General features: G+C 46.3%; 1 protein-coding gene across 7 annotated transcripts in view; it reads right to left on the bottom strand.

The window, feature by feature from the left end:
- RPH3A (rabphilin 3A) overlaps positions 1-25976 on the bottom strand; it is a 120945-nt gene that overhangs the window by 10820 nt on the left and 84149 nt on the right. For 6 of the 7 annotated variants that reach the window (XM_050923402.1, XM_050923408.1, XM_050923404.1 and 3 more), the window contains 10 exons: positions 24452-24490; positions 23863-23970; positions 21095-21256; positions 14342-14425; positions 13851-13910; positions 10899-11135; positions 8398-8477; positions 5458-5532; positions 2641-2750; positions 754-880 (listed from right to left, as the gene is read on the bottom strand). In XM_050923402.1, the coding sequence (XP_050779359.1) occupies positions 754-880; positions 2641-2750; positions 5458-5532; positions 8398-8477; positions 10899-11135; positions 13851-13910; positions 14342-14425; positions 21095-21256; positions 23863-23970; positions 24452-24490 (1082 nt within the window). The remainder of the gene's footprint in view (positions 1-753; positions 881-2640; positions 2751-5457; positions 5533-8397; positions 8478-10898; positions 11136-13850; positions 13911-14341; positions 14426-21094; positions 21257-23862; positions 23971-24451; positions 24491-25976) is intronic. The other variant, XM_050923409.1, reaches the window with a different exon arrangement.

The following is a 25976-nucleotide window of genomic DNA, read 5'->3' as shown; positions in this document are numbered from 1 at the left end:
AAACTATTTAAAGCAGCTTGTGGGTGTCCATATGAGTTATTTCTAGGGAAGGAAGCCACCCATATTCCAAAGCTGTACAGAGGAACATGCAATATGCTACTCGCTCATGGGGTCAGTCCTTTATCTAGGATTCCTCCTCTAGTTTTAAACAGTTGGACAGGAATGCCACACAGGCTGCTCAGACAGGTTCCTACTAGAGCTATTAGTGATCTTACCTCAGCAGTTTTCCTTGTTTAAAGCCTGTGAGCAAAAATCTGCTCTTAGCCCTAAAGTAGTGATATCAGCTCTGTTGCACTGCTCTTCCTATATTTACAGAACTGTCTCTGGGAGACCAGGGTACAAGAGTCAGCATGCAGATCCAAGAGCAGAGTTTTGCCCTTTGTCCATATCACAGGATATTTTCGGGGTGCAGCGGGGTTAATATCTTATAAATTAGACTTGTGCTAGTCCATGGAACAGAGTGCCCCGTGCACTGAAGAACTGTTCATCACACCAACAGGCTAGGCAGTGCTTGGACCAGTTTTTGATCTCCATGATGGCCTACAATGAAGTTATTTCATATTCATACTGCCACAACCAAGACCAGAAACTGGCCCTAAGATTCTGAACACCTTCCCAGAGACCTTCACTTTCACAGGTCACATAGCCACTCAGGAGTCTCAAATTCACTGTCACTCCAAAGTCCATTGAATGCTACTTTTATATAAAAGCACCAGAAGTAATGACAACATAGCAGAACTTCACGAGACTTACCGGTATTACTCTCTCCAAGCAGATGTTGAAGTTCTTTTTCTGGTTGGATTTGAGTTTCTTCAGAGAAACTCGAGTTTCACCGATAAATTCATTGTGGCCAAATTTGTCTTCATCGCACACCGAGATCCTGAATTGAACAAGAAAAAGGACCTAATATTGAATAGGCTGGAGCATTTCCCAGCTCAGACTCTGTGCTATGCAACCCAAAAAAATTGTTTGCGGGAATAATGTAGATAGCAAACCCTAAAAATCTCACATCTAAGATACCTGCCAAATCGAGCAGCCTCGATTTAACTTCTGACCAGAGCTGGTTGGAAAACAACTTTGTTTCCTCAAGAAATTCTGACATTTTTTAATTTGTTCCAATTCAGAGCAAGCAGCCACAATTTTGAAATTTCCTGCGGAATGGAAATTCTGAAAAACCAATTCAGAACCACTCAAATATTTTGCTAGAATAATGTGAAAACATCTAGTTTCAATATGTTAAAAACATTTCATTTTGATAATGTCAAAATAGAATATAAAATATTTAATATTAAATAGACAATATATTATTTAAATTATAACAGTACACAAGTTTAAAAGAAATAAAACATGATGAAGTCAAAGTGAAACATTTTGACATTATCTAAACCAGGGGTAGGCAACCTATGGCACGGGGGCCGAAGGCAGCACGCGAGCTGATTTTCAGTGGCACTCACACTGCCCACGTCCTGGCCACCAGTCCGGGGAGCTCTGCATTTTAATTTAAATTTAATTTAAAATGAAGCTTCTTAAACATTTAAAAACCCTTATTTACTTTACATACAACAAAAGTTTAGTTATATATTATAGACTTATAGAAAGAGACCTTCTAAAAACGTTACAATGTATTGCTGGCACGCAAAACCTTAAATTAGAGTGAATAAATGAAGACTCAGCACACCACTTCTGAAAGGTTGTCGACCCCTGATCTAAACAATTTGTTAAGACTTTCTTCCATCAAAAATTTCATCTAAAATCGACACATCCCCATGAAATGTTGTGGTTTTGATTAAGCTGCACTTTCCGATGAAAAACTGTTCCTACCCTACCCATTCAGCTCTACTTCTGCCCAATTTCTTAAAGGGTTGCAAAGGTAGATAACTTCAAGTGCTGCAACAGGGAATGACACTCACTCCTGTGCAGAAGGCGCACACAGTTCGCCATCACAGTGCACTTTCATAGAATCAGAGAAAGTTAGGTTTGGAAGAGACCTCAGCAGGTCATCTAGTCCAATCCCCTGCTCAAAGCAGGACCAACTCCAACTAAATCATCCCAGCCAGCACCTTAAAAAGCCTTTAAGGAAGGAGATTCCACTGCCTCCCTAGAGTAACCCATTCCAGTGCTTCACCATCCTCCTAGTGAAAGTTTTTCCTAATATCCAACCTAGACCTCCCCCACTGCAACTTAAGACCATTGCTCCCTGTTCTGTCTTCTGCCACTGAGGACAGCCAAGCTCCATCGTCTTCAGAGCTCCCTTCAGGTAGTTGAAGGTTGCTATCAAATCCCCCCTCACTCTTCTCTTCTGCAGACTAAATAAGCCCAGTTCCCTCAGCCTCTCCTCATAAGCCATGTGCCCCAGCCCCCTAATCATTTTCATTGCCCTCCACTGGACTCTCTCTAATTTGTCCACATTCTTTCAGCACTGGGGGGACCAAAACTGGATGCAATACTCCAGTTGTGGCCTCACCAGTGCCGAATAGAGGGGAATAATCATTTCCTTCGACCTGCTGGCAATGCTCCTACTAATGCAGCACAATATGCAGTTAGCCTTCTTGGCAACAAGGGCACACTGCGGACTCATACCCCGCTTCTCGTTCACTGTAATTCCCAGTGTAAGACACTGGGATTTTGTCTTCAACTTGCCTGAGTGTTTTCCTTTGCATATCTTCATCCGTAATGCCATGATACACCAGTGTCTCATTCCATATGGGGTTGCGAGTGTTGCGCAGAGTCTTGGTCCTCAATTTGTTTGACTGTTGGGTTTCAAAAATTAAAACAAAGAACTAATCACACACACTGTTTGCAGCCTAAAATGGTCCCGGGTCAACAGTTATGCAAATAGTGGGTCAGTCCTGTGATCTTTCCTCACATGAGCAGTCCCATGGTTCCCCGGTATTTGACTTTATTGAGGGTCACTCACCCAAGCAAAGTATTATAGCCTAACATTTTTAATTTTAAGTAATGTCTGTAAACCAAAATCGCCAAACTAGTCTCATTTAAGAGTCAAACTCCAATCCTCAGCATTTGACCCAGATGCACAGAGCCTCTTCTTCTAAAGGAAGTTGAGGTGTTTACCATGCCATGGCAGTTTAGAAGATCAGGCACAGCCCACTGGAGAATGAACTTTGTGGCCTAAAATAAATGAAAAGCCTAAGAAGCTGGAACTTTCTTGCCTCCCTCTCACTTGTTCTTATTTACTTACTATCGGCCAATTCAGCCCTCGTACAAACAGAAAATTAACTGATTCCCAAGTTAGTAAAGTCTTGGCTTCGGCATCTCTTGTGCCATGTGGGAAAATTATTCCTACTAATCAAGATTCCACATCTAGGTGGGATTCTCTGCTTGGGCAAGATTAGTAGCCTCCTTCCACTGTTGCAAAGTAGAAAGATATGCCATAGATGAGAATTGGATGAACAGAGGCATGTAACACTAACAACAAGATCCCAGATGCTTCTAACTGGAGAATTTTTTTCCAATGTATGAAAAAAAGGATGAGAAAGGAAGACTACCCCAAAACACTGGGGACATAGACTACTCAGATCTTACACTAGGGACGGATTCTGTCCATATTTTGTAGTTGTGCCAGAATGTTTCTTTTGTTTTGGTGTTTGAGCCAATCTGATCCCAAAGTGCATGAAGTGTAAATTACAAACTTTTTATTAACATTATTTTGAAAGAGGTTGGCACCTGAGTCATTTCCTTTGAGTATAATTCAGCCAGAGAGAGAGAGAGAAAAAAAAAAATCTTTGAATCCCCACAGGAAACAGAAGAGACATTTGTTAGGCAACGGGCCAACAATGTTCATTTCTTCCTAGAAGTTTTCTCCACTGAATTCAGTTCAGCTGGTCCTGGGAGCGAGAGTTTACAGAGCTTTCTTTGATGGGGAAACTAACTGGTGCATTTACTCACTTGGTGGATTTTTTTTTCACAGTTCTAATTAGAAAACGCAAAACCTTCAAAGTAAAATGGATCTTTCAGACTCTAGTAATAATTAGATTTTGTGTCAGATGTTTTGTGTTGTATTAACAATGTCATCTTCGCGGAAGCTTCTCTGTGCTCATTAACTAGGTATTAGTCTTTCAAGATGTTCTGTCCGCTGCTCACTTCTGCAAGGCTGCTGTGAAACATGCATAACCGAAGGCAATACGAAAAGACACTTGCCCATTAACAAAGGCCACCAGGCTGAGCTACTCCGCTCCTATTCACCAGTGTCCTATTCATTTCTATCCAGAATTAAGGAGGCGCTGATACCCTTACAAAAATAAGCACTTTGCTCCACTAATAGCAGAACTGACTTCAATGGGACAAAGGCCAAGGTTCTATTTAACAGCAACGAGGGCGTTAGAAGCCGGTTACTGGGTGGAGGAGGAGCCTGCTTGGTACATAGTGTGTAAATAACACAATCAATCCAATTAATCTTAATGTGCCAAGGGAGAAAAAAAAAAGACTAGAGCTGACTCTGAGACAAAGAAAATTCCAGATCCAGACTGAGAGGAACCAGCCAGAGACTCCAGCTGGTAGGAGCATCTGCAGAAGCAGCCAGTGCAGAGGGTCCTGCTGTAAACTCTCCAAGATAGAGACAATCTGCTGTTCTGTGTTAGTACAGGGCCTCCCACCATAGGCCCTGCTCTTGGTGGGTCCTTAGGTATCACCGTAATTAACATGATTAAAAAATAATCAGATTCAAACTTTTCCAACACAACAAGTGTTCTCAGCTCTGGGGTTTTAGATCAGCATGGTGAGCCAATCCCATCTGTTCGCATTCAGATATGAACATCAGCAGTGTTAAGGGGTGTTCAGATCGGTTGTCTCATGGGGTGGACCCAGAAAGCATCTTTTTTCTGAATGATAGTGAGCAGCCATCAGACAGGAAATATCCTAGAAGGCCTGTGTGAGCTCGAGTGTGTCAGGGAACAGCAGAACATTTAGTGCAGTTCATCTCTACCGAGTTACTGTAGGTTTCACACTTCTGATTTTCCAGGACCTACATCACAGTGTCTACAATCACCATTCATCCTAAGAGATGCAGGCGTCAGGAAGGTTGCTTGGCCCAAGACTTCATTTTCTTGAGCAGGTCACATACTGGATAACAGCAAGGAGCAACTGTGTACCGAAATCAGAGGGGAGAGACCCAGGCAACCTTCTGAATAACTACAGAGCAGCTGCCTTTGCGACCTTCTCTCATTCCTTCCACGCACGCTATTGTTATTTTCAATTTTAAAAGTATCAACACTCAGGATTAATGCAGCATTGTAGGTTTCTCTCTCCATGTGGAATATTTTTAGGCCTGTGAGCTGAGATTTCCAGAGCAGCCTAGAGGATTTGAATGTCAAGCTCCTATTAATTTTAATGGGAATTAGCCATCTTAGTTCTTTGGAAAATCTCCACAGCAGTACTGTAATATTTTTGTTCATAGTTTCAATGTAACAGAGTTAAGCAAATGAATTGATAGACATTTACCTTACTGGCTCCTGGCAATAGGTGCAACTTTACATAAGGATCAGCTAAACCATTGGAGTCCATTGGTTTTAAGCCCTAAAAGATAAAGAAGGGGGTTAGCCATCTTTAAATACAATGCGGGAAAGGATTTAGCAATAGTTTATTATGAAATATAAATTAATAAAGGGAACGGAAGGTATGTGCTGGATAAAGCAAGGCTCTTTGTTCTGAATAAGCGGAAAGCCCGATATCCAGTCTCAACACTGAACCAACACTGTGAGTTCAGCTTCTAAATATCAGACCAATGCTACTTTCTGCTATCAACTTCCTCACATTGTGTTTGAGTCCTGTGCGACCTAACAGACAGATCTGCATTATCCCCAGCCAGCTTCCAAACTCACATTCAAGAAACAAAGGTTTGCCTCCATGTCTTCATTCCCTACAAAAGAGAATGATGAGCTAGCCCGAAATGATGCCGCTGGGTTTAGCACAAAGAGGAGAGACATCCTTCATCCAGAAAGTCATTCCTGAACATGTAAGAGGATTGAGCTCTTCCAGAGAGAGCGAATGCATGGGAAGCTGGGATGCAGTAGGAGAGGAGGCATGTTCAGAGGTGCACGTGGGCATTTTCAAAGTGGAAAATGCTGCACACTTCACTACCACTGGCACATATACGCACTGGAATTACGAGCCTTCTCTACAGGACAGCGATAGCAGGAATTCGAGCATTCAATGGCATTCACCCTACAGAACTGGTGAAATGTAAACATCAGTTTCCCCTCAGGCTTGCAGGATCCCCAACTACCTTCAGCAGGACCAACCAGAGTTCTAGGCAGGGAGGAGAATCAGGCTTCAGGACTTTACCTCTGTTTCTCAAGGCACTAGGGATGCAAATCCATCCTATGGCCTCACCACAAACTACTGAAACACAGTTGGCTGCAGCAGAAAGCACTTGGGCCTATATTTTCCCACATGACTAGGGATTTTGGGTGCTCACCTCAAGGCACCTTAAAAGGGGACTGATCATCTAGAAGTGCTGAGAACCCACCCTCTGGAAATCAGACCCATTTTAGGTAGGCACCCAAAATCACTAGTGGCTTTGGCAAATTTAGGCTTTTGTCTATAGGACTGCCTCAGAGTTAACCGGGGTTTTTGCCTCTGTCAGGTGTTTCAGTTTGAGCTGTTCACTGCTATGGGAAATCAGACTGTGTTCATCAGATCTGAGGTTTGGGGAATTTTCACTGCAGAGCACAGCCTGTTCCCATCAGGCAATATGGAGGAATGGCAGCGTGTACTTTGGGTAGCCTGACGTCACCTGCTCTAACCAGATATGATATGAGCGCTGCGGACGCACGGGCAGCCAGGTACGTTATCTGTGAAGGTCAGCAGGCGGTGGGGTTACTTAGCGACAGTAACAAATTCTGGATTCAGACCTGAATCTGTGCTGTTAAATTCAGAGCTTTTGTGGACTTCTCTGCTTTGCAATTTTAGCAGGAGTGAGAGTAGAGTTTTAGGACTTAGTCAGACATTGCTCACAGTGCTGGAGCTTGGGGTTTCACTGCACATACACTCAATGGCAGCTAAACGTTGCTGATTTTGCTTGAAAGCAAGAACAGAAATGGCAGGTCGACTGTATCATTACAAACAGGAATCATGGAAATAAAGGGCTGACGTCTTAACTTGTCTGCTGCCGTCTCTGCAAGGCCCCTGCTCAGTTCTGAGAGCCTTGGTACTAACGGCTGTTGCAGGTGGTTAAAGGAGATGGAATTAACTACCCCAATTATTTTTAGCATAACTCAAGTAACTGTCCTGGTTACAGTTGCTATAATCAATCCACTGCACATGGGCAGAAATAACCCCGATAACCCCATGAGATGGCTGGGGGAAATCAATTAACCTGAGCAAGCTGGTGCGTAGTTACAGTGCACTCAGCCTCTCGGATGTACTCCTGTCCAGAACACGCATCTGCACACTCAGGCATAGGTTGCCTCTAGCTAGGCTCAGGTCAAACACGTGATGCCGGCACGTGGCCTATGAAGCCAGCTCAAGTCTCCATTATCTGCTCAACTGCTGCAAGAAATAATCACCTCCTCTCGTCCATCTCCTAATGACATTCTGCAGCACAGGGATTCCAGTTCAGAGACACGTCACACTGGAAATTGCCTATTCAAGGACTTGGTGGCCTTAAGCAGCTGCGGCTTAGCTATCCTGCCTACCCAAGTCTACTTCAGCAGATACATGCGAGGCAGACGCTAGAGCAGATGATGAAACCCACATTGTAACTTGCTGTGTCCAGGGACAGACTGTTTTTTGGGGGAGGGACCTCAGCAGGAGAGTTTGCTACCACTAGCCATCAGACTGAGCCCGTGCCTTGCTACATTTAGGGCCTGGTACAAGACCCTCCCATCTGCCTTTTCCTGTGTGGCAGAACAGGGGCTCACATATGCCTCCTATCCTGGAAAAACACACTTCTACCTCTTTTAGGGACAGCAGAGGTTTCCGAGATGTTCCCTACACTTGGAATGGGGAATCTCTCTAGAATCAGTAGACACTCTTGTGCTGGAAGGAAGTTTAGACATGTTCAGTGCTGCCCTAATGCCTCCTAAGTCTGCAGCGAGGTGGAAGAGCAGAGAATCCTGCACCTCACCCTTAAAGGAATTATTGTTACCTCCAGCACCCAGCTATTACAGAAATAGATATCACACATCCTTGTTAGTAATGCCTGTGTGGGTCACCTGGCTGGTGGAGAGAGAGAGAGATGGTGGCAGAACTAGCTTCAGTTCCATTGCATTCAGTTAGGTGGAAACCAGACTAGGTTGTGGGGAGCATATGAAAATAGAGAGAGGTGTTTCTGAAATATGCTCTTCCAGGGGAGGACAACGGCCTGTGTACATAAAACAAGCAGGTGCCTCTGCCGACCTTCTCCTAAGTCATTTTATTTTGCTCCAAGGGCACACTTACTTTGGCTTTGATGAGAGTGCAGTGCAAAGAGCTCTTCTCCTGGTCGTAGAGCAGACTGAACTCCAGAGCCCCCAGCGTGGCTAATTAGCAAGAGGGGAGAGGGAAAGGTAAGAGATGGTTTTATTAAGAACAAAGCCACTAGAGATATTTCATCCACCCGGCCTAGCGATACCAATATGAAACCCTGGAGGCTCCAAGCACCAAAGGCAGAGCAGCACTAAGGAAAGGAGGGTACCACGCAGTCCAACGCGCATTCTGCCATGCCAGTGAGAGCTGACAGGACGGCAATTCCATTCATGGCAACTCCCGAGGGTCTAAAATTGGTTTTCATTCCACGTTGGAACAAGAAAATCTTTTGAACGTTTTTACGAAAACGTGGCAGTGGGGGGGAAAAAGCAGGTGTAAAGTCCCTGCTTGCCTGATTCAAAGGAGTTTTTCATCCCATACCACCCCAATTCAGGTAGAGCAGGGGCTTGAACTGGGTCTCCCAGTGAGGTCTCTAAGCAATAAAATCTCATTTCATCCAAAGTGTTCTGACCAGCTCTCCATACCATTTGCCTGGCAAGTCTCCTCCCAAAACTCACCCCAGGCAGATACACCATTTTAAATTGCTGACTGTGACCTTAGCCGCTCTCTCCTAAAAGGACAGCACCGCTCTGCCAAGGGGCATTCCAACATCATAGAGAGCCCAAACCTCTTGGAGTACAGGGCAACCACGGTGCGTCACATCACGAAGACTTCAACCTACAGCATTATGACACGCAATCCATTTTAGCTTCTAATTTAACACCCAGAATTGACTATGGGCACAAGTAATTGGGACTGCAAAGGATAGCCTCTAACGACCTGGTCTGCAGGCCTGATCTATATGTTCCCCTTTGCTCTTGTGACTGCAAGTGAAAAATTGTGTGCATGAATTTAAAGGGCATTTAAAACACCGCAGCCATTATTTCACACAGTCACCAACTAACCTACCATCACAGCATCTCCTGGCCAAATTCATGAGCTGCAGTAGTCAGAACATTATCAGAACAGAGCTATGCAAACATTTACCTGGAACACAGAGGAGGGACCACAGAGTTTTAGCTGACTTCAGTGCTCAGCATGAAAACAAAAAAGTGAGAACACAAGCGAGACCTATTAACGACACAAAGCAGCTGCACAATGCAGACCACATCTTTATATGACCTGCTAGTGCACTTTAGCCCTGAACTTCAGCACCTTCTCCCAAGTGAGCAGAGACTGCCAATTACCCCATGTGTCATGTTGTTTCCAGCCTGCGTTCTGCATACTCGTTTTGTTGGGTGCTCACCTAAATTTAACTGGAGAGAGGAAATGTTAGACACGGGCTCCCACTGTACTAAATTTCCTCATGGCCACTTTCCTCTCTGCCTAATATTTATGCACTGCCTCGTGGTTCCTAACCACCCTCGTCCTTCTCCCCAGAAAAAGGTTTGAAACCATGAAGTGATGCCTCCATGGAGTTCCTGATCTTCACTCTTATGGCCAGTAAACTCATGAATTAGGATGGGCGGGGGGGGAAATCTTAGTGCAGAACTACTGAAATCACAAGGATCTCTCCTTTATACTGATGGATCTGTCTACTGGTATTTCATGCAGCTAAAGAAAAATAGAGGCTTGACCTGAACTTCTTTTCATATGCGTATAAACGTGGACGTCTGCATTTACACACACGCTACATAATGGCATATATTAGAGAGAGTAAAATAAACTAAGGTCCTGGGGCCATAGGCTTAGGCGCCTACATAGCTTTAAAAATCTAGGCCCTGATCCTGCAAGCCATGTTGAAAACAATGGGACCGCCTCTTGAGGAAAGTTTGTAGGATTTAGCTCTAGGTCAAAGCCATAGTCTCCACTCAGTCTCTGCAAATACTGTGCCTTTAATGGGGCTCTACATTATCAGTTCAGTTTTTGACTTTCCCCTTTTTCAAGGTTTAAAACCAAGTTGCATGGAGTTGAAACTTAGACCCTTGGGCGCCTTCCTAAAAGGATGAATTATTCAACTCAAACGCTGAATTTTTGGAGATGGTTTGTTATTTTCAGTCAGAGAGAAATGGAGTCACAAAATAGCACAATTCCCTCCCTGATTACTTATTTACTGAGCATTAAAAGCACTTAGTGGATGCTGGGAGCCTCCAAGGATCAAAGCTGCAGTCACTTAATAAGGACAGTGTTCCCATTTTTTGCCAAATATAAAACATTCAAGAGTATAGGGCGACATAAAAAATAGAACAGTTTCTCACAAGGTGCACTTTGAAGGGACCTGCTGACCTCACATTTATAGTCACATTCCCACAATGCAGCCCTCTGTGCCATCTACACTCCCCCTCTGAATAAGGGGCACTGAGCGCTGAGGAAGCCAGAGAGAAAAGCAGGTCCTCAGCAATTCAGGATCTGGCCCAAGATTTGTTACTTTTCGTATGTGGCTCAAAATAACCCATCTGTTTCAGAGCCAGATGGTTTGACACAAGGCTACGTACTTGCTTCATCAGAATCATAGCTGTTGGCCTCATCCTCGTCGTCATCCTGAGGCGGCGGGAGTTGACGTGCAGGTGGCGCAGGCGGAGCGGCAGCTTGCGTATATGGGGCAGGCTGGTGCATAGCTCTCTCCTCTCTGGCTGCAGGCATCGAGTAACCACCGCCATCTCCTCTCTCATCCCTGGGTGCTGCTGCTGAATAGGCCGGGTCTATCTGGGGAGGGCCCATCAACTGGCTCACTATGCAAAAGAAAATAAGCATTGAACATAGATGAGATGGGGGGCAGCACTGGAGACCAGAGCTCCAGGTGAAGAATTAAAATTGCTCATGTCCGAAAGTTCAGCTAAGCCAGTTTTATCAAGGTTATTGGGCACTTGGGATTTGGATCTGCACAGTTCGTGATCCTACTTGATTTTCACAGATTCAGAGACTCTAAGACCAGAAGGGACCACGGTGGTCACCTAGTCCGATTTCCTGGATAACAGGCCAGAGAACTGCCCCCAAAATAATTCCTGTTTGAACTACAGCAGATCTTTCAGAAAAACATCCAATCTTGATTTAAAACTTGCCAGTGATGGAGAATCCACCACAACACCTGGTAAGCTGCTCCAACGGTTAATGACCCTCACTTACATTTACGCTTTACTTGCTGTCTGAAATGTGTCTAGTTTCAACTTTCAGCCATTGGATCTTATCAATTTTAAATTCCTCTTCCCTCTGCTTCTCCCACCCACTAGACCAATGCTTATTCTGTGGACTGCTTCATAAAAGGGAGGGATCATCTCATGGCTTTTTTACACTAAAAAGTATTTCCGTTCACCATTTTAAAGTTTGTTACCCTATACGGATTCACCCACCAAGAATGGCTCTGCCGCATACTGCCAGTTTGGCTACCCACAGGTTTGAAAACCCACCCGTAGATTGGTTTTGGTATGTTTGAGACATGAGATGAGCACTGGAATCCTTTCTATTGCAACAGTGACACGGATCTAGCAGCGGTTCTGCTGCCACTTCAAACCTGTTGCCTGTTGTGATGATTTGATCTACATAAGTTCATGGAGGATAGGTCCATCAATGGCTGTTAGCCAAGAGGGTCAGGGACACAACTCTATGCTCCAGGTGTTCCTAAACAACCAACTCCCAGGAGCTCAGAATTGCCCTGTTCTGTTCATTCCCTCTGAAGCATCTGGCCCTGGCCACCAACAGAAGACAGACCATTGGGCTGACCCAGCATGCCCACTCTTATGTCCTTATTTCCATAAGCAAATCTGACGTTCCACATTCTATGGGACTGCAGCTCATTTATACAGGTTCTTTCCCACTTAAATTGCTAGGTGGATGGGGAACCCGTGATGTGCTAAGGAGTTTGGGGGAAACTCTGCTTGGCTTCTGTACCTTGTGTATATTATACCCATGCTTGTGGTGCCAATACCCAAGTGGGCAAACTTTATGTTCGTTTCTCCCAAGCCTCCGTGTGAGTAAAGCACAATCTCCTGCTGAAAGCAAACCCCAAAAGTGGTAGCCTGGTCTACTGCCTAGAATGCAGGCCTGGAAGTCAGGTGACCTGGCTTCTAATCCGCCCCAGGCATTTAGGTGCTCAGATATCGAAGAGATGGACATGGCATAAGGACCGCATTAAACAAAGGGGTCTGAGCATGGCCATGGCGATAGGCCAAGATGGCTGCTTGGCTTACCGCTGATTCAGCTAGTAAATTAAGCAGGGAGGAAAATCTATGGTGAGCGAAAAATGAACTTCATCCTGGATTATTTCTTACCCCATTTTGCTCTATGAAAGCCACAATAACGTGTCTATCTGGGGCCCTTTATGCTTCTGCATAATGCATGTGCGAGGGGTTTTGGGTTTTTATCAGGTGATCTCTACATAATGGGGTTCTCAGAGTTTCCTTTGCAGTGGGATTAAGCCGTAAGTGGTGGAGGTGCTACATTTCAAGCCAACCTTTTGCTGAGTCAGAATTCCCCAAATACAAGGGGCTCAGTCACGGAAAATCTGAAAGCTCAGAAACAGATAGCTGACCCACTTCTAGTCTCAGATCTTGGGATGAAAGCCTGAGGGGAATACAGCAGCACCTTGTTAATGTGAATTAATAGAGGAGATGGAACTGAATGCTTATAATTAACATCTTGAAATTCAAATGTGGCACAGCTTGTTTCTCCAGGAAGGGAAGGTGAAAGACGACATTCATTTTAATTTGAGCATTTTTTCATTTTTTTGTAATATTACACAGGCAAAATTCTATTCTCAGTTACTCGGGTGCAAATCAGGTTACCCCATCAACATCAGTAGTTACTCCAGATTTACACCAGGGTAAATGAAAGCAGAATTTAACCTTCTAAGAGGAAAAACAAAGCTTTAAATAAATCATAACCTGCAAAATTGCTCAGAAAGCCAGTCCCCTGACCTGGTCTGTCAATTAACGTTGGCAGAGAGACTTAGCCATTTAATCCATCATTACGGTGCAGAATGAGAGAAATGGGAGCAACACAGAGAGATGAATCAGTGAGGCACACGGACTAAAAGAGGGGGAGAGCAATCTGCTCCCAATGCCGCCATTAATCCACTTTTTTTAAGCCATTTATCTTTACGGGCATGCTAGTAACATACCGACAGGTCACTAGCCTAGAAGAATTTCTTGCCCTGATGCAAAGAATAGGCCGTTTACAATATGGAAATATCTGAAATGGTGTTTGTCAAATACCAGAGATCAGATGGGTAAGCTGCAGAAGAGACAGTTTAGGTGCAATAGCCCTGATTCATTCTGCTCTGAATGATATTTTCATTCCTAAATTTCCATGTTTTCCATTAACTCTGTCACCTGCTTTGTCACCCTTTCGAAGCATTTTGACAAAAGGGAGGGAACATCTCTTAGAGCAGGAAACTGTGTGACCCCAAATAAATGTGTTACAGTAGATGGGGACCCATTGAGATTCTTTACCTTGTCTTTCTGGATATCTCCCAGCAGGCCCGGGCTCTTGTCTGCCACTCACTGGAGGAGCTGTGGTATAAAAAGTTACCTTGTTATCCTGCAGCAGGCGGCAAAGCCAATGGCCCCTCAAGGGCAGATAATTAGAACCCCCTTCTCCCCACCCCCCGGTTGGTCCTTGGGAACGGAATCATTTTTACCATTGATCAAGCAGCAGTGAGAGAATGAGGTATGCAACCTCATTCGCCTCCTGGCACAGGCCCAGGAAACAAAGACCTACCACAGCTTGTAGCAAGCCACTCCTGTGGGAACAGCTAGTTGTGCGTGTGTGTGTGTGTGTGTGTGTAAGTGTAACGGGGGGAATAACCCTCATCTACCTCAGTGACCAGTAGTGCCTTCAAAGCACAGTCCTGCACCCCGGGAAGCCATTCTGCACCATCCCAACACAAGCCAGCACCTCCATGGCACAAACGGACCCAGAATACGTAAAACAGAACGTGTACCTGGCTGAGTAGCCTGGGCAACAGAGCTCTGACTAGTCGCTGGAGGAGGCCTGGAGGCTTGAACGGAATTGGCACGTTTTACACCTACAAGGAGGAGAGAAGATTAGAGGCGAAACAGAGCATTTAGAATCCGTAGACACAGGCAACTGCAGAGCCATGACAGCTGTTCGGTAAGAGACAGAAACATGCATGTCAGTGAGTGGCAGGAAAAAAATCACTGGATCTGGTGTGTGGGTCTATAGCTAGTCATGTCAGCATGGCTCCGTTAATCATCAATGGAGCACCACTGACTGACAGCAGCTGAGTGCCTGGCTTTATTTTAAGAGAGGGAAGAGAACCCATCACCGCAACAAATTGCATTAGCACAAAGGCCATCCCCTGCTCGGGCATATCCAGGGGCAGTATGCGAGAATTCAATTCAAAGCCCATATCAAAGTTTCCTAAAACAGGGTCCTCGCTTACCGAGCTGGGAATATATTTGTACACACAGGCCCAGATTTGAAAGGTGTTTAGGCACCTACCTCCCACTGAAATCAAATAGTTCTGAAAAACTGGGCCATAGCAACTCACCTAGTATCAGTCTCTCCCAGCACCTTTCGCTATAGCAAGAGTAGCTGCCTACACATTGAGATGCTCAGATCCGAGGAGTAAAGTGCATTGCAAAACTGGGCCAGTACTATTGTTGGGGACAATGAGGCACAGAGCAATTCAGTGACTGACCTGTGGGTGCCCATTTACAGTGTGGACTGTCCATAGTAGATTCATTTTCCCCAAATTTCCCACCTCTGCTACTACCATTGCAGCCCTATTGGTGGCAGCAAGGAGAGCAGACTAACGTGGGCCAGTGGCTGTTTTAAACTCTGCGTCTAGCCCAGTTCAGAACAGGCTTAGTAACATCATGATCAAACACGCCAGCAGCCCCCAGAGCCCAGTTATACCAGCACTTCCACGGGGGCTAGCAACAGTGGAGAATGTTAGGAGAATAACCCAACGACAGCGTGGCCAAGACAGGGTTAAAACAGAGATTTCTGGTCTCCAACAGCCAGATGAAAGGCAGCGTTACCTAACGACACTACAGGGGATGTGTGGCCCTGTGGATAGAGCACTGGCAGTGAAGCAATTTGGCTCCACCACCGGCCTGCTGGGTGAGCTTGAGCAAGTCACTTCACTGCTTTGTGCCTCAGTTTCTCCATCTGTAAAATAGGGATAATGATGCTGACCTCCTTTGTAACTCACTTGGAGTTCTACCAATGAAAAGCGCTATATCAGAGCCCAGTTTTATTATTATTAGATGCTACTATTTTCCCGGTTCTTCTCGGATATTCTTTGCCTGTGTCAATAACACACAGTTGACTTCACTCATTTCTCTTTGTCGCTGTTTCAATGCTAGTTCCATGCGCAGTTCTTTTAAAACCAGCTGTGCTCAGGAAGCATGGCTTTAATGAGATACCCTATTGCTACATACAGTGAAACAAGCCAGTGTGTACTGCATGCACTTAACATCCATTTATCCACCCAGCGAAACGGCTCACTCCACTTTGTGCTTCTTGCGTACAAAAAACGCTGGGCAACAGAGAGGGATGGACATGAGAATACGATGAAGGAGATGGACTTTGTGGCCAACAAATAGTGTGGAGTTTATTCCCATAGGGATTAAGCTATTCACGAACGGCAGAACCACCATCCCCCAAAAGCCAAAGAAAAGGGACTTTGAACACGGATGCTCCATAGGGGTTGGGTGGAGCCAGTCTACTCCCAATCCCCCACTGCCAGGGGCACTGATAGATGCTCTCTGGTCACCACTGCACCCCACTGACTGCACAAGTCTCCACAGCTGTGCACATCACTGTTTTCCCCCTTTAAAAGGAAAGAAGAGGGCTTTGTCCAATAGAATCACATATTCTAACAGCCTGCCCTGTGCACAGCTCCAGGTGTTGCCCCAGCCACCATGACTAAGGCTAAGATTTTGTCACGCGTATTTTTAGTAAAAGTCCCAGACAGGTCAAGGGCAATAAAGAAAATTCACAGAAGATCCATCCAGGACATTTACTAAAAATATGCATGACAAAATGGGGAGCTGCAGGGTCTCCACACTGCCCGTGGGTGGGGACAGCTCAGAGCTGCAGGGTTCCCCCACTCCCTGTGGCTCGGATAGACTGCTGCCCGGAGCTGAGTGGGCCACCACCCACCCACCGGGAGCCCTGCCTGCGGCAGCTCCCAGAGGCCCTGCTACCCCGGTAGCTTGGAGCACTCTGAGGCCCTGCTGCCCGCAGAGGCTCGGAGCTGCAAAGTCCCCCAGATGCCCACAGTGGCTCAGAGTTTGGGGGGTCCACAGTACCCCACAGTTCTCCAGCCACCACAAGCTGAAGTCACAGAGGTCTCTGGAAGTCATGGAATCCGTGACTTCCAGCAACCTCTGCGACAAAATCGTAGCCTTAACCATGACACGGCAGAACTAGGCCCACTCCAGGGCCTTTCAGTCCAGTCAGTCACGGAACCGGGGGCCTAGCCTGAAACATTTCAGATGAGAGAGGCTGAGGTAATTAAAACCTCTTGATACCTATGTGACACAGGAAAATCACGTTGTTCACAGGAGGGCTGCAGAGCGCAGGGGAGAGGTGCTGCTGCAGCCAGACACTATCCAGAAGGCAAGAAACAAGAGATTTCGCTCAAAGGGGAGAGCAACTGGCTGAGCTCTAATTAGCAGAAATGAAATAAGGAGGAGATATATGTGGGACACTGGTATGTGTGGGAAGCATGGAGTGAAGAACAGAAACTGATTAGGAGCCATGTTACAAGGTATAACGTCTCAAACACCCACTGTTATGAAAACTTCCATTGATCCCAGAGCCTGACAGGTCTCAGAACTGGTTTCAATCACCTACCCCTTCATTTCTGTGGGTTAGGTAACCTCTGAGTACAAGCTGGCCTCTTGCCCCTCTCCAGCAACCAGGTGTAAGGAGGGCAGGAAGAGGTGAAGGTTTGGGGCAGTCCCCACAGGGATCAGAGCAGAAAAGCTACCGAGCATCCACACCACTGACTGGTGCTAACACAGTCACATTATACACGAATGCAAGCGCCAAGAAGGTGAAGCAGAGTTTTTCAGTGACTGCTACCAGCGGAGGCTGATCAAGCAAAGCCAGATCAGCATGGCCTCTGGGAAGTTATATTTATAGGCAACAGAATAAGGATCCGTGTCTGTTGCACAGCTGGAGTTATGACCTTACAGGATGTGAGAACAGGTGCTCCTCTTTGTCACAGAGAGGGAGAAAAACTGTGCCCCATAAAACTGAATACAATGGCGGGCTGCTGCAGCTCATTTTGAACAACAGCCTGGGGGACAAGCAGCCCTAGGACCTAATCCTGCAAGCTGCTGCGGGCTGAAGGGAATTCAGCACCTTGCAAGATCAAACCCACAACCCATTCACTTTAGACGATGTCTAGTGCCCCATCAATACGTACGTGCACTGAGAATCATTTGAACAGGCACACAAAGCAAGTCATGCTTCCACCTTTATCTGTTACTGGCCACTATCAGCGACAATATACTGGACTAGGTGGTTCCTGGGTCTGATCCAGCCCGGCAGTTCCTGCCTTCAAGTCCTTCTCAGCCACATATTGCCACAAGATCAGTTACACGCCACATCCTGAAGGGTGCACGGTGTTTTCCAAAGCAATTTTTATCTCCACTTTAATGTGAGATGCCATACACAGAGCTGAGCAAATTATTTGCAACAAATAAGTTATTCAACGAACTCACTTCTTCAGCTCACACAGTGTTCGTGAGCAGGTCGCAACTAACTCAAACGCATTCTCATTTTTTTTTTTTTTTTAAACAACTCTTTTTTCCCTGATTGATTTTGAGTAGAGACTAGAGCAAAAAAATCCTCAACAAAGATTCACCATTCAAGCTGTGCTGAGTGGGAATGAAGTGAGTCACATGCTATTGTTTCTTCCCTCTGAATGGATGAGTGTGTCAGGAAAGCATCGCTATTCCAGAAAGCATCAGTTTATGTTTAACTTTAAGCACATGCTTAGGCCCCACTGCTTTCTGGAACAGGGAAGGATTTAAGCACTTGTTTAAAGCACGGCTGAGCTGAATTCAGCTGCAAACCTTGTTCACAGGACATTTCATGCAGTATTCACTCAGACCTCACTATGTGGGTGCACCGGGGAAAATCTTTATAAAGTTTCCCGATGCAGTCCTTCCAACCTACTGCACCAGGTTAGCCCAGCATGTATGACAATGAACTCTGCTGGCAGACAGATTACACTGATTCACTACAAGTAACTGTAAGATAACAGAACTGCTGCCTCAATCTCCACTACACATACATATGGATTGGATTAAACAAGAGAACTACTGCCAGGCTGTACTGTTAAAACAGAGATTATGGTGGATGAGATAAACTAGGAAAGTACAGCTCAGGGGCCCTGAGGGCTCCTGCATGACCCGCAAGCTGACAGACACCCTTAATATTCAGTCCACTGTACCGCTGTTATTGACAGGAACATGAAATTGCAAGCACAGACTCCATCTGGCATCAGGCAAGGGAATTACATGATTAGTATCTCCAGCAGTTTGCTATTAAGTATTCCTTTTATAGCCAAGGAATTAAAGAGAACTTGGATTTTTTCCAGTGGCGTTCAGCTCAAGAAATAAATTTGCCAACTCAGCTCCCAGCTGAAAGGCCGTCTCTGAAGTTGCCTGTCAACCTACAACGCCCCCTAGGGAGAATTGTGTCCTCGGCAAACTCTGGCATAAGCTGTCAGTCGTCAGTTTTTATCCGAACAATTTACAATAGCTTGAGGCCCATTAAATTTTCATGGAACAAGTGACACCGAGCAGAATCAATGCAGCGGCCTTCATCAATGAAGCTTTGAAATTACCACACGGAGAGTCACATGCAGCATCAGTGTGTTACGACGGGGATCACTCGGCACCTGTCCGCCTCACCTTGGAAGAGGAGACATGTTTGGGAAACTGTCTGAATTCTCCAAAGGTAACAATTATCTTGCATTTAATCTATTTTTATAACAATAAAAATGCTGGGTACATAGCACCTTTTCCCTGGGGATCTCAAAGCACTTTGCAAATACACACACACAGCCTCTCAACCCCACCCTCTGTGGGTTAGGGAGATATCTCCATTTCACAGATACGGACATGGAGAAATGGGGCCCTGACTTAGTCGGGTCTCTAGGTGCTACTGCAATATAGATGTTAAATAAATAACAACAAGTGGCTTGCTCGAGGCACTTGGGGCCTCACTGAAGTCAATAGAAAAACTTCCCAGTAGGGTCAGGTCTACAGTGAATCTGCCACAGAGCAGGGAATAGAACAAAACGTCACAATCTTGTATCACAGCATCCTACTTTATACAGCACCCCCTAGATATTTAATATGGTTGGGTAGGATTGTGGAAGAGGAGGTTAGGTTTGATATAAGGGCAAAAGAATATACCTCACATCCATGTGTGTGTATATACACACACACCCACGCTAACACGTATTATACATACTCCCTACACATTATACATATATAATTCATATTAAACACACACACACACACAAAAAGATACACCAGCACACACACCAGCATGAAAAAGGCAAGAGAGATTGACACATTCAGCATGGTGGCATAACGGAAGGACTGGGTCCCAGGACTCTTTGGGTGCAAAGTCTGGTCCACGTACTAACTGCAGGAGCTTGGACAAGACCCCTGACCTTTGTACCTCAGTTTCCTCATCTGTAGAATTTTGACCTACCTCAAGATTAAGTACTGAGGATAAATTAAAAAACCCAGCTCACGAGGAATTCTGTGGGAGTCTGGCGTAAATAATGACAGCAGGATCTCTCCTCTGTTTATGCTTAAAGGGAGCAGCTCAGACAGACCCAGGCAAACAATGGTGCTATTTCTCTTCAAGGAGGGGGTGAGTGTGCAAGCCCCTCCTACATGAGCACAGTTCCGCGAAAGCAGATTCACTTCTTGCATGGTCAGTTCTGAACGTAGCTTTTGGTGATTAGTTGTGCCAGTCAGTCAATCTCACTCCTACAAACATTCCTGGGTAGCAAAACTCAGTAGGGGGCACTGGCACGGCCAGAGCAAATTCAGCTGAGCAGCCCTGGAAACGATTTCTGGCGTGCTCCCCGTTCTCCCTTACGCTGAGAAACTGAAGAAGGGAAATCATGTCAGTGTTGAGGGAGAAAATAAAAGAGTAATTCTGTGTCTGCCCAGCGTCAGTGACTGGGACCAGAGCTCCTTCGGGGGGGGGGTGGGGGAGAGACACAGGCTGATCTCGTTATTCAAATCCGATGAGCCTGACTGGGCTCTGGGCTTCAAGCCTCCTGAAGCTGAAGGGAGTGTTGGGCTTGGGCTTGTCCAGAAACCCAGCCACATTCAGAGCCAGATTTATTTGGTCTGCAGCAGCATTCAGTCTAAGTGTGGTGTACTGAGGCTTGTGTTGGTTGCTCTCACTTTAAGGGGAGGGATAAGGGTCCTGCTTGCCAGATAGGAGGAAGCTCTGGAGGGTCAGTCTGGACAAAGCAGGCTGTTCCCTATAGGACAGAGAGGCACAACTTACCCCACTTCATTCCAGGCTGGCTCTTTCCAAACCGACACCGATCGCACATGATCATACACAACCCTATAGCCTGCAGGCAGGACCAGGAACCCACTCCCACCTTTCCACCCTCCCCTCTCCCCCGACACCCAACTGCCCTCACAATAGACTTTTCATTGCTTTCTCTCACTTCCAGGGCTCCAGTTGACTTCACTTTCCGCTGCGTACTCCCAGTTCTCAGCAACCCTGCCAGCAAACTCGCTGCCACTTGGAGCCATTCTGACCTCAGACGGTTTGCGGCTAGGAGGTGGGTAGCTTCCCCGGCCAGAAGCAGCAGCTGTTGGTTCACTGCCTGAAAGCACAGCAACAACAGCAGCAGGGAGGTTGGCTTTTCTCGATCACAGTTATAAATCCATCCCATTTACATGTATCACAATCACCCCAAATGGAACTCTGGGAACGTCGTCAGACCTGGGGATTTTTTATTGCCCATAACAATCGTGTTTATGAAGCTAACGTTGCTTTGTGGAAGGGCAGCTTCCAGCTTTATAACTTCTTCTGCCACAAGCACATGTCACAGCAAGGGAGGGAAAGATGGGAAAGGGCAGAGAGGAAAACTGAGGGGAGGGAGAAGAAATGTGCTAGTATTAGCCACCTAGAGTAGAAGGACAATGGGAATGAAGGATTAGGCCAGAGGGGTTGTGCAGTGGCCTGCTTACAATAGCCAGCTATCCTTAGCTAGATGATATTGGTTTCTTGGAATCACACAAATTTGATCAATCAAGCCACCAAAGCCAGCCAAGAAAACCAGCAGCTGTTAGCAACAGCAAGAGCGAAGGTGGCTGGCAGAGAGCACGCTTTTGAAGAACAAAATGACACAGGACTCATTCCGTTTCACAGTAAGGTGAAACTCAATGACATGAAATGTTTGAGACTGGCTGGATTCATCCAATAGATCCAAGCAAATGGCTTCGCCACATGTCTCCAATCGAACCATTTCGTTAGGCAGATCTGGAAAGAAACATGCTATGCTCGTTGCCATCTCAAGTGAAACCTGTCATCTCTAGCCAAGGGCTGCAGTCCTGCTCCTTTGCATGCAGTTCGCTTTATGCTTTGTGCCAGCTGGGGGAAGGAGTTGCTCCTGCTTATGCCAGCTGTGAATCTGGCACGTCAGCTGTTTGCACCAAACCACAATTACAAGCATAAATGCACAAAACACTGTTGGACAGCAATGCATTGGGATGAAATACCTGTAAGGACGCGTGACCAAGCCCAGGGAGTCTTCTAAACAGGCACATGTATGACTGGGTATTTTGCAATATTCAGGGTATGTTATGCCATGCAGGGACATTAACAGGTCCTACTGAGCAATGGCTTATCCTCAGCTCAGCTGCTCGGGGGAGGCTTGTAAGAGTGGATGCTTGGGAGACAGAGGGGGAAATGCCTTTGGGAGGTCGGGTTCTATGTGCAGGGACCATAGGGCTAAGCTGAAGCCCATGTTGGAGACTTTTCCCTTTATGTTAACGTCACGTGCTCACTAACGAAATGACAGCCTTACTGTGCCCTATATTCTATCACCTCCCCTTTAAGAGACAACCACAATCACTGTCTTTGTCTTTATTTACATTCATCTGCTGCCAGCAGTTTGAACAGATAAATTACAGCCATGCTGATTAGTGATTCTGGTCTCCTCTTGTTGATAAATTGCAACCCCCAGCTGGAATGCAAAAGGTCTCAGCACTTACCTGGCTTGTGCTGAAGATGCCAGGTTTAAATCTTTCTTATGACATAAATGGTATCTTTACCCTTGGATGAATTCTCAAGGTCACCGCGCACCAAGAGACAGTGTATAGCAACAGGTGGGGGATGGCTATGTAAGTGCAGAGAGAGTTAATGTGGGGAAAAAACGTGCGTCTCACATCAGGAGCCTTGCCTCTGCAGAACAGCCGAGATATATACAAAAGGCAGCCTTGGGAAAGTCATTGGCACACTACGAGGGCCCTGATAACCAAGAGCAGCCTGGTTAAATAGTGATAAACAGTCACACGCAATAATGGTTTAAAGGTCAGTTAAGACCCTGCCTACATTGGGGGCAGAAATGCGCAAGCGGCAGCCATATTTAAACAGGGTGACTGTCCCCAATCATTGTACACAGGAAAGATTTTGCAGCAGGGTTTGGCTGTGGGCTAGTGTGTTGCTTAAACCAGCTGCATGCTAGGAACCCCTCCCCGCCCACAGGGCTGCTCTCAGTGGGTGAAATCCACCCCTGAGCAGAGGTCCCAGCAAAAGGCCTAGGCTTTCCCCTTAGCCTCGGATTGTGGCGGCCTCCAGTTTTGGGTGTCAAGGCAACCAAAAATCTGAGGCTGGGGGGACTTGAGCGGTGCGTGAGTGCTGCACTAGCCATCTGCACAGAGGTGAGTTTTTTCTCAGTATGGAGAAGAGTCTAAGGCCTGGTTTTCATTCGAGCCTAGAACTCGCCACACCATCTGAGTTCAGTGGGAGCAGCAGGTGCTCATTACCTGGGACAATCAGGCCAGGAAAGATTCAGCCCTGGCATTAACAGGTGAGACTCCTAAGCAAGTGCATCTGCTTACATCCAGGTCCAAGCTTTCCCCGAGCCAAATCAACTCCCCAGAGTCAACTGCACGCGTCAGTGCTGGGGGCGGAGAGTGCACGTAAAGCTGTGATGTTGCTCAGGATGTTGCCTTGCCAGATTTCCTGAGCGAAAGCTGGGGGCGGCGGCAGCTAGCCTCTCTCTGCTTTCCATTCAGAGAAACTTTAGCACCTGAATTCCCGTTCAGGCTTGGACTGAGGGACCTGGAGGCGCATTGCCAACGGGACGTGTCACAGCCACCAGAGGGTGTTCTCTGGCCCATCAAGAGCCAGCAGAGCCATTGTACAGAATCCCGATCCTCCTTTCATTAGTCACTACTCTCAGCCAAGCTAGCAAATCTTTACCTGCTTCTGGCCTTTGTCTCATCCCTTTCCTTCCCCTGTAGGCAGCAGGATTCTCTTCTTCAGAACTATAGCCACGTTCAGAATCGTGGCTGGGGTCGCGGGATTTGACTAAGCAAACAAAAACAGACTTGGATTAAAACAGACACAAAACCCAAAAGCAAACTGCAATACTGTGCAAATCAACAGGCTACTGTGTGCATATGCACTTCTGCCTTCTACTGGATGGAAACAGAATTGCTCAAGTGTAGGTCATAAGCCCTATATTGCTAATGGCAAATGGAGATTCTCCTTTAGTGCATGTGGCAGGGCCTGTGGTGTTGGAGTCTAGGCGTTATTCTGCTATCACTGTGGAATGCTGAGTGGCCACTGTGTGCTACAGAAGCTAAAGCCCTAGGTAGCCATGGCTTTGTCAGAATATTGTGTATGCACTTGGAAATTAAACATGGCTTCGCTAACTAATAATCAAAACTTCCAAGCTATTGAAGGCAGTGGGGCATCTGCCCCAGCAAATTCTGGCTCCGGAATAAATTGAGGGAAGAAATCCTTTATTAAGGAAGGGGGAAAAGGCATCCATAGCTTAGAAACAAACCTGGTTTCCTGCCCACTCCCCTCTTCTCCTCAGGGCCACCTGAAAGGAAATGGAAAAGGTGAACGTTTGCAGCAACATGAGGCTGGGGGTTCTGTTTTTGTACTGCTGGCCAGACCTCAGGCTGCAAGAGCCATACTGATCAGTGACACTCTGCTGCTCTGACGACAAAGTAACCAGCAGGCTAATCGTTATTCTGACAGCCTCAGTGTGCCTGGTATTAAACGGGGGGGTCAGGTAATTCTATGGGATTTACACTGTGATTCAGATTTTAATCATGGGGCTACGATTCCAAATATATAGGCCGACCTGGTGATGGCAGCTCACAGCCAGGCAGGAGAACTGAGCTTTGGACCACGCACCACCCCTTGCTCCCCACCAGCCATGCACAAGAGTACAGAGACAATGCCGCACACTGTGACCCTGGCTCTCCCCAGTCCAGGTAAGGGTCCCCAAGGAACCTCAGTCCATAACCAATGAAAGCAGGTTTCATCCCACCTCTGCCCAGAAGCCAGGGGCTGCCTGCTATAAGGCCAGGTTAAAAATCAGGGTAAAAATAATCTTGGACTACCCTGCCAGGAAAGGTGTTAAGGAAGTGACTGTAACCCAACTGATAGGACAGATGGGAGTAACAATGCTGCCCCTCGAATAATACCACCTAGCACTTGCAGAGCACACTTCACCTTCAAAGTGCTTTACATTCATTTATTTATTCATACCCGCCCCCCTGAAGTACTTAATCAGCAGCCTCCTCCTTCACCACCATGAGAAAAGTAAGGCTAACCCACCCGCCAGGTTCGGCGAGAAGCCAGGATTTTCAGTGCTATCAACAGGCAGCTCTTCTAGCTGGAAGCTGTAGTAAGCTCGTATCCTCTTTGTGGACCAGGCACTAATAGGGGCCAGCTTCCCACTCGGTGCTAGTGTAGGTTATATTGGGTGAGTTTTCAAGGCCATAGAGGGAACCCACATCAGGAGCAGAAGTTGCCATTCTAGGGTTGTGGTCTCAGTCTCTTTAACGAGGTGTAATCATCAGCTGCCCCTCTCTAAAGTTTCTCTCACATAAAGGGTTTTGGGGGAGGGGTTGTGTGACTCTCATTAAATAACCTGAAAATACAATGAGGAGCATGTGAATCCATGTCAGGAAACACCCCCTACAGATACAGCTCGGCTCTTTCAATTACAACATTTCAACTGAGAAATGGACAGGAGGTGGGAGTGCCCCAAAACAACTAAATTCCTGTGAAATGGATGATGTCGGTGTAAAAATATCCTGTTATGTGAAAGGCTTCCCACAATTACATTACAGAGCTAGCTGGAACCCCTGGATAAAAATAACCACCTCAGAAAGGACTTAATATTTGTAATTGATTAATGACAAGAAAACAGTGGAGATTCTTTATGACTCGTGTTATGCAGGAGGTCAGGCTCAGTGATCACAGGGGTCCTTTCTGGCTTCAAAAACCCATAAATCCAATATGGGACCAATCCAGAAAACCAACTCCAAACATCCCCTGACTTTCGGAGCTTG

Source organism: Gopherus flavomarginatus, chromosome 15 (genome assembly GCF_025201925.1).
Source record: "Gopherus flavomarginatus isolate rGopFla2 chromosome 15, rGopFla2.mat.asm, whole genome shotgun sequence".
NCBI lineage: Eukaryota > Metazoa > Chordata > Testudines > Testudinidae > Gopherus > Gopherus flavomarginatus.
Note: the sequence above shows the minus strand (reverse complement) of the source record. Positions and strands in the feature narration are given on the sequence as shown.